Raw genomic sequence first — 17559 nt, 5'->3', positions numbered from 1 at the left:
ACTGGAACAGGAAGGGGAGAAAAGCACAAAGTAGTCTACACATGTTTTTGAAAACTGTACCATTTATTAAAGTGCAACCAGGGGGCATGGTCTTACAGCACTGTCCCATTAGCAGAGGGAAAAAATGTTATGTACCCCTTCACTTCAACTGAATATAGAACAGTGAACCTGGAAAGAACTTGTAAAGGTGGAAACACTTTTATTAACCCAATGGCACAAGAAGCTTTAGACAGTTTTCCCCAGGAGGGCTGCACTTGCATATTAAAAGGAACAATAGGACCAGTTCCTTGAATAATGGGTGACTTAAGGACCAGTCAGGGTCTCTTCCCCCAGGCAGGCCTCTTGAGAACAGAATTTGAAATTCCTGGAAGTCCATCACTACCTGCTTACACCCAGCAGAAGCCTAGCAGAAGATATCCCCTAACATGCATGCTTCAGTCAGTCCCATTACTCTTTGCTACTTAACAAATCAAGTGGCATTCTTTTGGTCTGAGTGGGTTTTAGCTTGATGCTTGAACGAAAGCTTAGAATGCGAGTTAAAAATGGGGACAGACCCCCTAAAGGTATAGCAGGAAGATGCATCCTCTGCAGCTTCTTCTGTCCAAATCAAGTGTTCCTTCCCTCCCCTGCAGATACTGCAGGGAGATCAAAAGCAGCTTCCACTGGAAGCTAACTGTAGCTCCCCCACTTCTACAGCATAACCATAGACCTCTAGCTTGGAGGAAGCAAGTCAGCCTACCTAAGAGACCGAGAGAGGGTCAGCTCTAAGTAGGGGAAAAAACATGATAAAAGTTATTTAACTTAAGGAGGTGGATCTCAGCCGTGTTGCGTTGTGGTTCCCCTGGCTGTATTGGTAAACTGCAGCTGACCCCTTCCCAGCCAGCGCAGTTCTCATCCCTCCACCAAGTACACGACTCGGGAGATTCACTTCGGTGTACGCAACTGGAGCGCCACTGCCAAGAGCCAGCCCTGCAGTCCCTGCTCCGTCTGGGCCCGAGCTAGTGCTGCCAGAGTCAAGTAGTGGTGGCTTAAATCTTATGAACGCCCCACCCCTCCTTTTTTTAATCACAATACGCAGCTTGCACTTTGAAGCACAGATGCATACGTGGAGTCAAAGCAGTACTGTTCCTGTAACCTTCCTAGTGCCGAAATCCAGCAGACCAAGCCAAATTAAAAAGTTCTGCACAGCGTCTGCCTTCACTAGGTACAGGAAACGACGTGCCTCACCTCTCCATGTCTCACTGGGAAACACTTGCACCTGTTGTGTAACCTACTGGAGTAGACACTACTCCTATTGTATGTGTCTGCTCCTGTTGGAAAAAACACATACAAATATGCTGACCTTCAGTATGTTTCATGCCTGGAATGAGACATTCTACTGAAGACCTGGGCTCTACCCCGGCGTGGCAGCTGGGGCTGTGTTCACCCCTCCACTCCCCTATTTCACAGCAAAAGAATCCAGTGATTACATTCTGAAATGCTGCAGCATGAGCTTGCTCTGGTTCAGTGCGTGAGAGACTATGCTGCCAGAAGCACGGCCCCCCCTGCCCCCCCCCCCCCCCCCCCAAATAGCAACATCTACCTTACTAGGGCTTTGCTAGTACCGCCATACCTCTCTAGCTGAAATTAACTGTAGGGAAGGTTTATAACCTCAGATTATTTTGTGTACTACAGTCATCAAAATGAAAAAAGACCCAACTTCAGAACTTTGCTTGTTTAGTACTGATGAAATTTTTCATTTGTGACCATTAGAAAGCATCCATTAGTTTAAAAATACAGTCCAAAATGCTAGCCTAGCTGTGATCAGAGCTACGTGAAAAGAAGGAAACAGGATTCTGGCAACAGAACACGCCCTGTGCAAGAGCACTCAGCACTACAGCTCTCACGCGGCCCTTGCACTGCTGATGCCTGAGCACAGCCCCCAGCCAAGATGAAAAATCAAGCCCTCACAAACAAGGGTGGATTCTTGGTAGTCATTTGCTCTCCAGACGGCAGGTCAGGAATGAAACAACCAACTGCAAACACTACAAAACAACAGGCACTTGACCTCCAGCCAGAAGGTAAACTGGTGTCCAATCCCAGGTGCAATACTAAACAGACCGTGCCTCCACTGCATCCCCTGGCTCTGTGCAAGGGGCTTCTCCCCGGTCTGCTGAGTACCTGGAGCAGGCAGCTGCTTGATGAGTCACATCCGAATGGACAGAAGGCTGCAGTAGTGTTGCTGTCTTGGCTCTAGTTGTGTTGCCTTGGGCCAAATCTAGTATTTTAGATCTGAAGTTATTTTCAATATCTTTCAGCAGCCAAATTATCCCCAAGAACCCCTACCCAGCTTCCACCTAGCGCAACCAGAACCAAAGCCTTGAGTTTTCAAGCGGCATCTCTGCGTGTGCTCAGTAATATTCCTATTTTGCCCCAGCTGAGCCGCTTGGCACTGCTGTGCCTGGATCTTCTGAAGTTTGAGGGGCTCGGGAGGCAGGAGCCCACCAGGCTCTCGCCCAGCACACTGCTGCAACAGGCAGGGGCCTGGCTCTGTGCCTGTGGTTTGGGCTTTCATGCAACAGAGGGATTCCAAGTTTCAGTCTTTGCTCCCAGCCTGCTCCAGGAATGCTTGCTGAAGAAAGCCCTTGCCCAGCTCCCAGCCACAACACCCAAAAGAGTATAGCTTAGAGTTAAGCACAACTGAAATTTAAGTTGCACCTTATCTTTTCCCTGCCAGCTCCTTAGTTAGCATCCTACCCACTGCAGTTCCTTAAGTGTTTACCACTTCTTTGTAAACCAGTCCTCTGCTGGTTTAACATCTCGGCTTTAGGGTGTGCTGCAGACAAGGATAAAGTGAAGAAAGAATGGGTCTAAGGTAGATATTCTGTTGAGGTACAGGCCACTTGAGAACAGATATTGAGGCACTTTTGGGAAGGGGATAAGCAACATGTGAGAGTAATTCTATATGCCCTATAAGTATATAGCTACTGCCTTTCCTCTGCCAGCTGCAAGAGATCCACTAAAGAGGTTACCTCACACTGTTTGGGGTAATTAGACCCTGCAGTTTAGGATTACTGTAATATACTTGAAGATATGGGGGGGGGGGGGGGGGCGCAGGGGGAACCCTTCAATTTTCTAGTTCACACCTAAAATAGAGCAAGCAGCCTGGCACTCGAGTCTGTAAGAACACTGTCATCTCAGCTTTTCCACCCTTGGTGACTTCCACAGGACCTGTCCCAGCTGTGACCGCAGAACTCCAAGTTCAGCAGAATTCAAGTCCATAACTGACCTTTTTAGGTAATGGAGTGTTCCCAAAGGAAGGAGACACATACAATAAATTTTCTAAATGCATGGTCAGTGGGGTGGGGCAGAAGAGGGTAAAAATTCTTACCGACTAGTCAAAGCTGGAAGACCCTAAAATGAGAAGCAGAAGGGACCACGCAACCAAAACACATGGTGCAGATGATGCTCCATTAAATGTAGCAACACACCAGATAGTCAAGGCTTCTGCCTCACCGCGAAAATGCTTAACGAAGTAATTTATTCTCCTTATTACTTCTGCCACCTTACTGCTGTGTGTGGGAGACTACACTTTTTATTTAATGCCCCACTGGGCTCCTTGTGCCAACAAGCTAGGGGCTTCTTCCCTAGCTGCAATGGATTTATCCTTCTCGTCTGTCCTGCACCCCTTTCCTGAAACAACTGGGTGCAGAGAAGAACTAAAACACCACCACCACGACACCCCCCAGTTTGTACACAAGTTATCCAGTGTTCACAAAGTCCATCTTTGCTTCAGAGTGCATGGCGGTACTTCTGTGTAACCTGCTGTGTGGCTACAGATGGGGGATGTCCCACGTGGTAAATGCATCATCTCCACTAAGGAGAGGAAGTAGTTCAGGTGAAGAACGGCCTTTCTCCCACACAGAACACGCCTGGGGAAGAAACCAAAGCCATCAGCAAAGCAGCAGAGGGGCAGAGCTACCCCAGCTCGCCACCAGGCAGTAGAGCAGCCCTTGTCACAGAGGAACAGCCAGGTACCCTCACAGACTGCGTCACTTGATAAACGCTTGCAACACGTGAAATGAAGCAAAACCATAAACATTTGTGCACGTCCATGACAAAAGGAGCATAAAGACACCTCTCCTCTCCACGTGAGGGAAGCTTCTGTGAGGGGCCAGGAGAGGGAACTGCGGTGGTGGGAAGGCAGACATCAGAGAGTTCATGGTGTGAGGAGGTCCCAGTGACCAGTTCTGGGCACACAGCACAGCAATGAGAGTACCAGGAGGGCACCAGGAAATGGCAAAAAAGTCAATTCCATTTTGTAACGTGGTAAAGATGATTTTTTTTCTGTTGAGGCCAACCTGCTACCTTTTGTACATGGAGAAAGAGCAATCCATGATCAACAGAAAAGTCCAGAACTCCAGAGCTCCCAAGTTCGGTCCACACAACAGTACACACACGACAACCCTTCCTCTTAATATTCAACTTCACACGCAGTTCAAAATCCAAGAAGTTTTCTAGCAAATCCACTCATAAAAGCTTAAACAAAAAAAATTCCTCAGAATCTGCCTGGTTCTTACTGACTTCCCAGCATCCATGGGATACAGGTGGGACAGGAAAATGTAGCAAGAATATCCTAAAATAGAGAATGTGCTAAAATATCTTCATTCTCAGATCGCTTACGAAACAGGCTCATTAGAAGACATACTCTAGATAAGGTTATTTAGAAATAAAGGACCTTGTCTTTGTGCTTTATGAAGAGTAAGTTTCCCATAAGCTCGCATTTTGATTTCTACATTATCCCAAGTTCCCTTTCACCTAACTCCACCTGGTCTAAGCGACAAGGCCAGCACAAACGCTCTTAGATGCATCAGTAGTTCTGCCTGGAAAGCCTAGGGTCTTGCCCAGAGCTGCTGTATGGCCCAAGACAGACACCGAAACGCGCACTGAAAGAGGAACACTTGCGGCTGGATCTGACGTAACTAATATGTAATGGCAATACGCAACAAGTTTCTCTCCACGCACATTTGAAGTGGTGTGACTGCCAGGAAGAGGGATTTCCTTTTTGCCAAAGTAACCTCATCATTTGTGAGCCTGTAAGTTTAGCTACTTACAGATTCAGAGTCACAAAAGAAGCCGCACTGAACAACACTCTTGAGTCAGGTCAGGAACAGGCAGAGAGAGATGTTTTAATGCTGTTTTGCTCAGTTACTAGAATCCATGGCTTTATCTTTCTGGGATTCTGTCACAGCCAAGACCAAGTTAGGACTAAATGCGCTCTGTGCTTAATCTGGGAAAGACATTACAGACTGCAGCATGATAAAGGACAGCATAGCGTTTGACCTCTGAACAGCACAGGAGGCACTGGCCTCACTTCCACATAGTTTTGCCGTACCTTTGCTGAATATACCCCGGTATCAGAACAGTGATCAGAACGGTACCGTGTCCAGCATGAATTCTGCACCTCTGGTAACTCAAGGGTGGCAGTGAAGTGGGCTGGGAAGGAGCGGAGCAAATGGACTCTTGAACCAGCAAATAGCAGTGTCCCTCCACCTGGAACACCAGGATGCTCAGAGATAATACAGCTATACAGAGGCAGCATCTTTACAGGATGGGGCTCCAGTAAATGTTAGGGGCCAAAATCGGTGTAAGCAAAGAGGTAAGAATAAGCACTCTCCCACTGGGGCTTAGGAGGAACCTGCGAGGTTACGAGGAGCAGTGCTGTACCTGAGAGGAAGCCGAGACAAAAGGGAGACCAGCCTCTCGCTACAGGACTCAGGTGGGCTAATGTTTGTTAGAGGGGGCTTGGGGGCATGATGGGAAGTGACAAGACAGCACAGCTGCAATAGCGGTCAGTCTGAGAAGCCAAAAACTCCAGGGGTTGGCAGCAGCTGGCTGTCCCCTTCCCCTGGGGATTCTCTGTTCCAGTTCCTAGAGTATGAGCACCCCTTTCTTCAGCACCTGCACTTAAGTTCTTAAATTTGCAGAATTTATTATTTTTTTTTTTAAAAATACCCCTGTACTTTAGTCACGAAAAACCAGTCCCCGCCCCAATTCTACTAAAAACATGATTGTCCACAGCTGGAGGCTTATTGAACAGCCTCACCCCATCACCATTAAGTTAGTCAAATGTCCAATTAAACAGCAGGCAGCTCAACCTTTAGGTAACACAACTATAAAAATTGGATTGTGCTCTCTTCTCTCTCCCCCCTCCTCCTCCTCAAGAGAGCTCCCTTACTTTTTTCTAAGCGCCAGTGCTACTCCGACTGCTACAGCTAATATAGCTACCGCAGCAGCCCCACCGTACAGCAATATAGATTTCCCTTCCGGCAATAAGATAGGCTTCTCCTCTGCAGCGGAGGATTTCTCTTCTATTTCTTCCAAATGGCCCTCTTTCCCCACTTTTTTTTCCCCTGGAAGCAGTATTTTCTCAGGTTCTGGTGCAGCCTTTTCTTCTGATGGGGCTAACTTTGGGACAGGTTTACTTAATATGGGGATTTCAGGTTCAACAAGCTCTTCGGCCACTTTTCCCTTTTCCTCCTGTTTCGTACGCAGAAGTGCGGAGGGATGTGCTTTTTCAACAGCAGCAATTTCGGCTTGAGGTTTTACTTCCTGTAAAGAAGCAGGGGTTTCGGGAAGCGCTGCCTGCATGGTCTCTGCAGCAACAGCTGACACCACTGCTTCCTCAATCCCCTCCGGTATCTCTTCCTTCTCCACATGAACAATATCCGAGTTGGAAGAGTTGTTCTCACTCCTCTCTTCACCCCCCTCCGTTGCTGTCCAGGCTTTTGACTTCTTCAGGATCCATGGCCACTTGCTGCCAGGACTCGGGTCCCAGGGAGACTGGCAGGCTCTCCGTGTGCCAGCTCTGACTCGCTGACAGGGAGACAGGCAGGCTCTCCGACTGCCACGACGTGGTCACCGTGGGGGACTCTGGGGGGCTCACCTGTCCCGAGTTGTCACTGGTCAGGATGTAGATGTCGTTACTGTCCTCTGCGATGAGCCCGGCGTACTCTTCCTCTTCACATTCCAAAGTAAAGACTGTCCCCTACGAACGAAAAGGAGGACACAACTCATGAGCAAGGGATGGCTTCACACTTCACAGCATTACCTCCCCGGTACGGGGAGAAACACAACACCTGGAAACCTAGTGGGGCTGGAAGAAAGGTGAGAGGGGCCCTGCAGGAGCAGCAGCTGTCTGACCCGCATTTTAGAAGAGATTACAAAACCCAGCTAGTCCCAGCTGGCATTTCCAGAGAATGGAACCATTTGTAAGAGTTTTGCTGGGAGCTCCTCCTTTCCCTGATGTTCCTGCATCACTGAGCACATCACCAAAACATACCATGTGGGCATTATTAACCAGAGAACAAGATACCAAAGTCTGAAACCAAACTGAAACAAAGAAAAAGAAAGCAAACACAAGTACATGAGCCCAGCTGAATACCACTCCTTTCTCTTTTTGCTGCAAGTGCTCTGTATTGCTCCTCCATTTTCATCTAACAGTGTTACTCTTACATTCTTTTCTTTTTCTTTCTTTTTTTTTTTTTTTCGCATTTCCAGTGCTATCTGAAGCCTGTATTTCTACTTTGTACCAACAAGCTGGAACCCACAGTAATTCTAGGATTTTACTATAAACAAATTTAGCTATTCTTACATGAGTTCACTTTCCAAGATTGTCATCATAACTTTGGCTACACAAGTTAAAACAGAGTACAGACATCCAAAGACACTAACAGGGTTTGCTTGTTTTTATCTAGCTAGGAAAAATCTGTAGGCATTTAAAAATTTAACAGTGGGTTCCAGTTAGAGAAACTGCAAGTGTAAAATACTGACTGATTCCCACCTTACAGAAACAGCAGCATTGCCAATCCTGGTCATGCATGGACTGCCGAGTACATTACACAGAAGGGGTTTGCTTCAAGCAGAAAAAGGGGAAAAAATGAAATAAAGAAGAAGAACCTAAGATGGGTGTGATACCCAAAATGTAAAAACAAAAGAAAGGGGACAGAGTAACCCCAAAGCTTGCTATGTCACAGTAGTCTGTGAAAGCTATTAACAAAGATTCAACTACCTTCTTGCTCTTAACAAAAATTACTTGAACGTTTTATCAAGTACTGCAGTGCTGACAGCCCCTTCTATGCAAATTCCTCATTCAATTATCAAGCTCTCCTGTACAGTCCTATCAGAACATGAAGAAAAAAAATCCACTTCTTCTATTTCTCCCTGCTCCCTTCCACATGCAATAGCTCTCCTAAAGCACTCCAGGTGGTTGTCTCCCTCTTTTTTAAACCCTTCCCAGCACCTGTGAATTTGGGGGGTGGTTCTGCTCCAGTCTTCTACCAATGGTTTCCCATTCCAAGACACCTCCTACGGTTGTTCCACAACTTTTTATGGATCCATGCAGTGATCCATGTCAGCAACTGATCCAAGTTAAAAACACACACATTCCTTATTTTGCTGAGTTGGTTTTAATTCTGATCAGTGTCCTACCTGGTGCACTGAGACCCTCCCAGTGCATAAGTGCAACCAGGGGTGAAACAGGGCCAGCAGCTGCACCTGTTTGCACTGATGCTGGAAAAGCCAAATCAGTATCAGCACTGTGCTTAGAGAGCAGAAGGAAAGTTCATTTCAGCTTTGCTAACTCCCAATCATCACTTAGTTCCTAATATGCAAGGAGTTCAGGGCCTACAAGTCAATGGTTTCTAACTCTGAGTAGGCATACTTGCAGATCTTGTAGTGCCTAGGCCAGCAGCAATGCACTTTTCTCTCAGGGAAGCACAAGAGGCCCAGACTCTCCATGGACACAGGTGTACTTTCCACAGAGACATCAGACATACTGCAACTCCTCGCTTCCCTAGAAGGGGGAAGGCTCTTCACACACACCAAAAAAAACCACCAAGAAAAAAAAAGTGAGTTAGCAGGCGCAGGAGAGACAGCAGAAACACTGCTGGTCATTGGCAGTAGCTGCAGCGACAGCAAATGAAGCAGGAGCAGACCCCCACTGAAAGCACTACACTGGCACTTGAGAGAGCTGTGCAACTTACGGCAGCAACACTTTAATCTTTCATGGTGGAAATTATGACTGTACCATCAAACTTTGTCAAAAGGGGTCAGTGGAGCCTGAGTTAAGTATGGGAGTGAGGTTTCTCTATCCACTCCCCCCAAACCATACCATTTTGCAAAACTCGATGGACCCACTCCTGGAGACCTCTGTACAATAGTGAAGGCTGTAGTACAGAGCGGCACCATGAATGCAGGATTTTTGTAAGGTATTGTGGCAGAGGTGGGACGCAGATCTCATCTCAGGCCATGGAATTTTGGAAGACATTTGTGTATGAAGAAAGGAATCTTGTAGAACACTTCAAAAGGAACTTTTCTTCAGAAGTGCCTTTAAATTGCTTGGATGTGGGAAACGCCATTCTGCTCGGTAATATGTTCTGACACTAAAGAGAAATGATGCACAGAGTTCCTCAGAGGAGGGGTTAAAAGCGATCAAGCCATTCACTAACCATTAAGGATCACCACAAAATCTTGATTCAGAATGAAATAAAAATTAATAAAGCATTACACTCAGACACCACATACACGCCCAACAAACTTGTTGTTCTACTCTGTGAGCAGTAACTGACAATTCAAGACTCCAGTACCCTCCTGAAAGTCATGTTTCACTAGACTCACTGAAGTTTTTTTTAAATGCAGCTGAGGCCATTTAAACAAAACAGAGCTCTACGACCTAGGAGGAAGCAACCGGCATCGCAAAGTAAGGGTGATGGAAAAGAAGAGCCCGCCCAGAAGCTTAAGTAAAGGCAGAGATTACCAGATCCAAAGAAACCAAATACTGAGCAGCGTGGGCCAAGGCAGCTTGTGAGAACAGGACCCCATACGCAGTGCCGACCTGTCCTGTTCCAGCAGACACTTGAGAGCAGCACAGCAAGGAGCTGGTCACTGTGGTTACCTTCCACCACCCTGTGCTGAGGATGGAGAGGTAACCTGCTGTCCAGACATTCTGAGGTTGTACATTCACTCCTTTGATCACCAGGATTTTCTCTGGATGTTGATTAAGCAGGAAATGCTCTCACTGTAATATAAACCACTAACAGACACCTATGATCACAGCAAAGTTGTTATTTCCACATGTGACTACAGACTCAGAACAATTAAACAACAAAATAACTAGGGGTAAAACCTGCAATCTCATGAACCTCTACACTACCCTCCTCTCTGCTCAGCTCTACCCTTCCACAAATCAGAATAAATTTATTTCCTAACCACAGCACATCGCAACACACCAGTCTATGTGATCTGACGCAAAAAGCAACAGGGACACACACAACTTACAAAGGCTCTTCTCTTAACATACCACTGGAAGGAAGTGCACCCATGCAGCTGCTACTGGTTCAACACGAAGCATATGAAAAAACATTCCAAACCCACGCTACGCTTCTATGGCCTTGTAAGCTCTGGCAATTGTAGGAAACTTCTTTTCAGTAATAAACTAAAAAAAGCACCAACTAGGGCCATATTCAGATGACCTGAATTGCCCTTAAGTCATACAGTGTGCACTGGCAAAAGCCAAGCGCTTTTGAGCAGTGACTCAGCAGCCTGGGGCAGGGAGGAGGGAGCCACCCATACTCAGTGGGGACAATCGGATGCAGACTGCGCTGAAATCGAAGCCATCCTGATACTCCGCAATGCATATTCCTCCAGCCTCTGCTTCTGCTCCATTCCTGACCCACGACTCCTAACTTTCCCCTTTCCTCTCATAAGGAAAATCAAAGTTGCTCTTTAGAGGGAACCCACAGATGATTTTACTGTGATAAGGATGAAGAATTAATATACACAAAGTACCACCACAAATACTATCTGGGCTGGTAGCTGCTCAAGCCCAGAGAAGTATCTTAGCTCAGTATGATGTAATGCTAGACCCTCAGCAGGTTAACAAAGGATGGGGAGGCAACATGGATGCACAAGGGTCGGGCGTTAGTTATTCCCCCCTATCAGGGCATTTTTTAAAGGCCACATGCTTTGCTGGAGCACTTTCACTGGAGATATGTTTCTCACAAAATACAGGTAAGATCTGGGCATATGCTAAGTGTAACGTGCAGAATAAACTGCTTTGAGAGAGTAAGGAGAGGAAGGAAGGAGCAGTAATATGGAGAACAAGGGCAATCCTCAACATTTCAAATACCTCATTAATACATGTACAAACACTACACCCCCACCCTGCCTTCAGTAGAAGGGAGGGCCTAGGAAGCTCAATCACCTTATTGTTCCTTTTCTCACGCAGCCTGCACTGACCTCAAAAGAGTTACCAGTCGCTGGCTCCCTATAAATCAGAGCCTTATAAAGCCTGGCTGATTCCCTTCTGTCTTTACAGACAATTTAACTTCCGTGTCAGTGCCTCAGGGACACAACTCTCCAAGCTTGAAGAGAGATCACCCGAGGTTGGGAAACCTGGGGGAAAGCTAACACAATGAGTGTCCGTGGGTAATTTCACGACTTTTTCATTAAAAGCTTATGAAGTTTTAATTGAAAAGCCAGACAGTAATAGGCATTATTTAGGATCCATGATTAATATTTCTTGAGCTGAATTGAGAAAGTCAAGAGGATAAAGCTACTGATTCAGCTGAGATTTGCACTTTGTTGTTTGGCGTGGGTTTTTTCTTTTAAAGCGGCTGCAATAAAAACTAATGACATTTAGGACAATTCTCTTGATTCATCTACAGATGTGACCCAGAAGCAAAGCTCCCACAGAGAGATTAATTCAGGACACGATGGAACATGTGGAAGGATTTTTAATAACCTGAGCCCTTACATAAGCCCTGCGCTTTAGATTTAAAGGTAAATAAGGAATGTATGTAAGCATTTCTCTGTCTGCTTTGTTTATTGTAAATGGGTACTCATCTGCTCCACACCAGAAAATGATATCAGAGTTCCTCGTTTTCAAATTTGGGATGGGAGACTTGCAGACTTGGGAGTGCTTTTCTTCATCCAGCACACTTACAGAACCATGTGTACGTCGAGAGAAGCAGAAGTCAGTCAGTCCCTCACCGCAGCACCTTGCCACTCCCAATGACAACCACTGCTACTTGAGGGAAGTCTTGGCACAAGTGATGATGATGATGATGACTAGTTCCCTTCCTGGCTAGAACGTGGGGATGGTCCACAGCACATGAGGCAGTCTTGAGGAGATCAACTTAATTCTGTCAAGGTGGCATTTGCAGACGTAAAAAAACAGAGCTCCAGAAGTCAATCACTGTCCTCAACCTAAGTTGTAGAAATTTTCCACAAAACTTCTACAAGTGACAAAGCACTTTTAACAAATGTGCTAGACTAGCCCTCAGGATAGGTTACAGCCATTATGCTTACAGGGTGAGCTACACCAGACCACTGTAAACTGGTAACAAACTATTGAAAAAAATATCTGAAAGCTCCTCCAATAAGCAGAACCCACCAGTTTGGACTCAGCTCTAGTCCTGCCAGTCAGTAATCCGAACCTTACTGAATATCACTCTCAGCAGTGGATTCACACCACCACCAATCTTTAGCATATAGTATGAAATTGCTACTTAAAAACACCTGTCAAGTTTCAATTATGATTTAAAGGCAGTAAACATTAATAAAAATAAAAAAAAAAATCAAGACTTGGAATCTGACTGTCATGACGACTATACTATTTTTCATAGTTTTCTAATAGGTCTGTTATTAAGTGTATACAAACAAGCTGATTCACTAACTATAGTAGTTATTTATCCTAAACAGGAAAAACTTTAACCACACATAAGAAAATAATAATAATTCTTATTTACCAGAACAGTAATTCCAGCTTGTTTCTGTAAAGCCACTTCTGGTGGAAATACATGTTCATATAAAAATTCTGAATGTCTGAAGATAAAAGTAACTTTTTTCCCTACAAAAACAGTAAGAGTAGTTGTACACATTGCATCTATAATGGAGATGCTATTAGATAATGAACATAAAGAGATCCCCATTAGGTGTCCGACAGATCATTTACTGCATCTTAGAGAGGACTTTGAAAGCCCTGCCCTGTAAGTTCAGAAGACCAGACATATGCAAAACAACTGTGTCTAACTCCTGTGCAAGCTGTGTGTATACTTCTATGGTTTGGTTTTAAGTGTTCTTAAAACCAGTGTTCTGGTCTCCCTGGTTCAGTTCTTAAAGAAGTATAGACAGGCAGGTAACAGTCCTTGTATTCTCACAAGGAATGATGTGGATAGGCAACTCATACAAAACTCATCTCTGAAGACACAAAAAAGCCCCCCTCCCAATAAAACTATACAGCCTGCCACGCCACCCGTACACCCCAGATCTGTCCAGTATAGGCAAAAATACTGTATACAGGTCAGAGAGGAGTGCCACCTTGCAGGAAAAAAATAAAAATAAAAATCTATGTTCCCTGAACTATTTCCACTCCCCCCCCCCCCCCCGCCCCCCCCGAAACGAAACAGACCCACATGAAGTCCCCAAGAAAAAGAGGACCTTGAGGCACAGGAGGAAATGCTGGCAGAACGCAAATGTCCCCAGAGAGCAGTCTTTACTATGATAAAAAATTCAAAACACTCAACACAGCTAGAAAGTTTCTTAGGTAATAGTACTGACTGTCTTGTAACATAACCTGTCAGAGACAAATGAGGTTCAGTCATCGCTTTCTTCCCACTGAGTGTCACAGCGACAATACAAGTACTAGGAACCCATCAAATGCATTTGTGCTTAAAATCTAGTGTCTGAAAAACAAAAAGCAAGGAGCAATGAACTGGCCTGTGTCCAGGGATCCTAAGATCTCCCTCTGGGGAAATAAGCAAACTTCCCACAATAACAAATTTCCCCAGAGCTGGGAGCGCGCCTGGTGTATGATTTCTAGCTGTAATAGAGGAGCCGCTATGTGCTGGTGAAGTGCCACCTGTGCCAAGGGCTGAGCAGGTAACGGCTGTGGCCACAGACAGCTGCTGGGGTCCCGACAGTCACTCCCACCTGTACGGACAGGGCTGCAGTTCCACCTGCTCTGTGTCTCCAGCCGCAGCCCCGCTCCGCTATGCCTCTTCAGAGCCTCGCTGAAGTCAGACCTGACAGCATTACCCTGCTAATCCTTCAGAGAAATGGATTACAAATGGGGCAGCCGACAACACCCCGATCTAGAAAAATACATTAAAAAAAAGTAACAAAAATTTCTCAGACATTTACTGTAGCATTCACCTCTGTGAAACTGTCAAGATATGAGTAGCCAAGAAAAACAGAGCAGAGTCCACAAATAGGACTGTACTTTTTAATAAGGAAAAAAAAAGGGCGGGGGGGAAAGGTCGTGTGAACCAAATCAATGCACAATGATACTGCAGCCACTGCTGTCATCCCCCTCCAGGAACGCTTTGGCTAGAACAGCCTGCAGAAATGATCCTATACCTTCCACTGCCCTCCAATATAACCTCTAGTACCTGCAAAGAGTCAGCACCAAAGCAACACCCTTTAAGGTTTCAGTCTTACTGGTTTAAATTGAAGTAAATTCCATTATTTAGAGACTACTTCTTCAGACAGACCAATCTGAAGTTGTTGGAAGGGAAAAAAGAAAGGAGATCTAGTCACTCCTTGATTATTTAAGTTCCTTCTCCTTCAGCCACAGCGCCTAAAAAATAAAAAAAAAAAATCTATTACTGTAGCAAGTAAGTTACATACTAATAAAAGTGGACATTTCACTGCAGTGTTCCATGATACAAGCATAAAGTATAATTATTCTGAAAGGAAAATTCCTTTCTAGGATTTCTCCAGTTAGGTTGCCCTTTCTCACATCTCTACCATATTAAACTTGCTTATCTCTCCTCCAGTGGAGCATGTCTCTCTTATTTCTGCATTGTCATTCTCAAGGCAGACACCTGGACTGCTGCACAGGAGATTTTAATCTCCAGTAACACAAACTGACTACCTCACTTCCCTAGGAGGGCAAGTGTCTCTTTACTCTTTTTCTCCTCCAGACTGTTAACAGACTCTGGTACGTAGATTACTCAATTGTCAGCAGAAAGAAAATGTCAAAACTGGCAGAAAAGCTGGAAGCAGAGAACACTGGAAACAGAACAGCTCTTCTAAGGCTGAGATATGAAACTGTAAACACTATTCATACTTCAAGCAAATTTACTTTTACTTTCTTCAACATGAGGAATTAACTAAGTTAAATTCAAATCCAGATCTGAACACCATGACACCAAGAATCCTGGGAAGGCAGAGACAATTTCAGGTACAGGTCACAAATACCAGCCTCTTACTGACAGAAGGAAGGTTATTAGCTGAATACTGATAAACACCAATTACATGCACTTATTTCACCTCTTTCAAACACGTGAAAAGCCGATGCGCTTGTAACGTGAATGTGAATCTGAGGGGGAAAAAAAGCAGCTAGCTTGCAAGTAATCTTGTACTTTTTCCTCCTTAAAGGCACAGACTATTTCAACATAGATTAAATCTAACCATGGAAAACGGGATCCACAGAGCATGAGAAAAAATAAATTATTTGGGAGGAGGGGTGGGAAAGGAAGAGGAAAAAAAATCCTTACCAACTGACTGGCCTTACTGTGCACTTTTCCAGGAGACCAAGAACTGCTTCTGATGCAGCAGCATTCAGCACTGGAGAAGTCAGAGCAAAAAGGGAGGGGAGGTAGGAGGAGGGAGGGGAGGGAGGGGAGGGGATAAGAGGAGAAGGGAGGGAAGAGGAGGAAAGGGGAGGGGAGAGCATATACACTGTATATCGGTTTGTTGAGCCCTAACATTTCTTTCACGAAAGAGAAGAACGAGGCTACTGCATCAGGCTGGGAATTGGTTTGCAATGGTTCAAGACGATAAGGGAACGAGATCTTAGTATGGCTATTTGGGTTCAAATCAGAGAGTCAGAAGGAAGAATGTGTGCACCCTCACGTGTCTAAACAGAGAACCTGGAATGCCAAACATGCTTTTTGCTCCAAAAGAGAGATCATACTAAAACTTAAAGTCAAGCAGGGTAAATGTAAGAGCTGCAGGCAAACCTGTCACGGCAATTAGTGGAAGAGAGAGGCTGCCCAGAAAAAAGCAAGGTTTCCTTGCCTTCCTACAGTCCTCCAAACTCAACTTGCATCTACCCGCAAATCCAAGAGATGGTAAACTAGATGGAACAGTCATTTCATCTCTCCATTCACATTTATGTCACCAGCTGCATCCAAGCACAATACGCAGTGCACTGCAGATACTCTGAACACTTTCACCCTAAAGCAGAAACGCAGACCAAGAGGAATGTGAACAGCCTACACAACGGCCAGAATCATAGTATCGAAGTACTGTACACACTTGAACATAAAAATATGCCAGTCATTCACCAACCAACCATTACATCCCAGTCCCACCCTACCATGAAAAGTTAGCTGAAGTACAATTTTAGGGCCTGAAGGGAGAATGGGAGGGGAACACTCATTGTTTCAGCACACCATCTCATCACCGTACCTCTGCAGGACTGGGATGAAAAATCAGAAAGCAACTTCTCATCTCAGAAGCTCTACCTTTAGTGTCCCAAATTTCACATTCCTCACAAGCCATGCTGATTTCTTGAAATCTACTGCATAGTTATTCAATTTATCAGCCTTTATTCCCTTGTGCTTGCAATTTTGCTTCTAGTTAATTGTTGTCCACCATCCTCAACCAGATGCTTTTGTGGACCTACAAGCCTCCTGAGCCCACAAAAGAACTTCCAAGTCTTGCACACATGCAGAACCTCAGGAGCTCTTCCAGCTGCACTGTGGCTGCGCGGCATGATGCAGCAAGAAGTCCCACTGGATGACACAGCTCTGTAAAATTCTGACTCCACAGATCTACAGTGGGACATAGGAAGGACTCAGATGACCTCTTACCTTTGACTGGCTACTTCCCTCCCGGCAAAAGTTGACTTCAATCAAAAAAATGAAGAAGATCCCAAATTGCATGGTGACAAGGGAAGAGACAGTACCAGAGACACTATAGAATTTTTCAGGTCTGCCCCTGAAAAGCTGACTCTGGTGAAGCTCTCCTCTGCTCCTGATCCACGAAAAAACAGTCTGTCTATTCTAGTATCTTCTCAGTTTTAAGTAAGCTCTTTGCAGCTATAGGAAAGACCTACCTTCACACTGCTCCGGAAAAACTACAGAAATTGAAACTCTTACTGTCACAGCGACATAATTCACTGGAGACTCTTAGGTTTATACATTGCCCTTATAACTCTAGCAAAGTACTACTGACAACTTGATCCAGCACACTGTAGCAGATGTTTATCTGAAAAAATGCACACCACCTGCGTGATGGCTAACAGCCTGCCAGGCAGCTCTTCCCTGGCTCTTCTCAGAAACACAAACTCTCCCACCCTGACCCCACACCCCACTCCCAGCACTGCCATCCCCAGAACACCATCCCACAGACTCGGAACAATGAGAAGCATGACACCCAGTAACAATGAACATTTTCCTTACAGAAAAAAAAAATACAATAAAACTAAATATTCCCTTCCTCCACATAAAGCCACAAGCCTAGTGGGTCCCCAAACCCAGCCCCAGCGAAACTCACAAAGGGTTAGTGCAG

General features: G+C 45.3%; 1 protein-coding gene across 1 annotated transcript in view; it reads right to left on the bottom strand.

The window, feature by feature from the left end:
- Positions 1 to 42: 42 nt before the first annotated feature.
- BCL2L13 (BCL2 like 13) overlaps positions 43 to 17559 on the bottom strand; it is a 38985-nt gene continuing 21468 nt past the window's right edge. Inside the window, 2 exon segments of the mRNA XM_056339021.1 lie at positions 43 to 6747; positions 6749 to 7027. Coding sequence (XP_056194996.1) covers positions 6214 to 6747; positions 6749 to 7027 — 813 coding nt within the window. The 3' untranslated portion in view covers positions 43 to 6213.

Source organism: Falco biarmicus, chromosome 5, assembly GCF_023638135.1.
Source record: "Falco biarmicus isolate bFalBia1 chromosome 5, bFalBia1.pri, whole genome shotgun sequence".
Classification (NCBI taxonomy): domain Eukaryota; kingdom Metazoa; phylum Chordata; class Aves; order Falconiformes; family Falconidae; genus Falco; species Falco biarmicus.
This window is presented reverse-complemented; position numbering and strand designations above follow the sequence as displayed.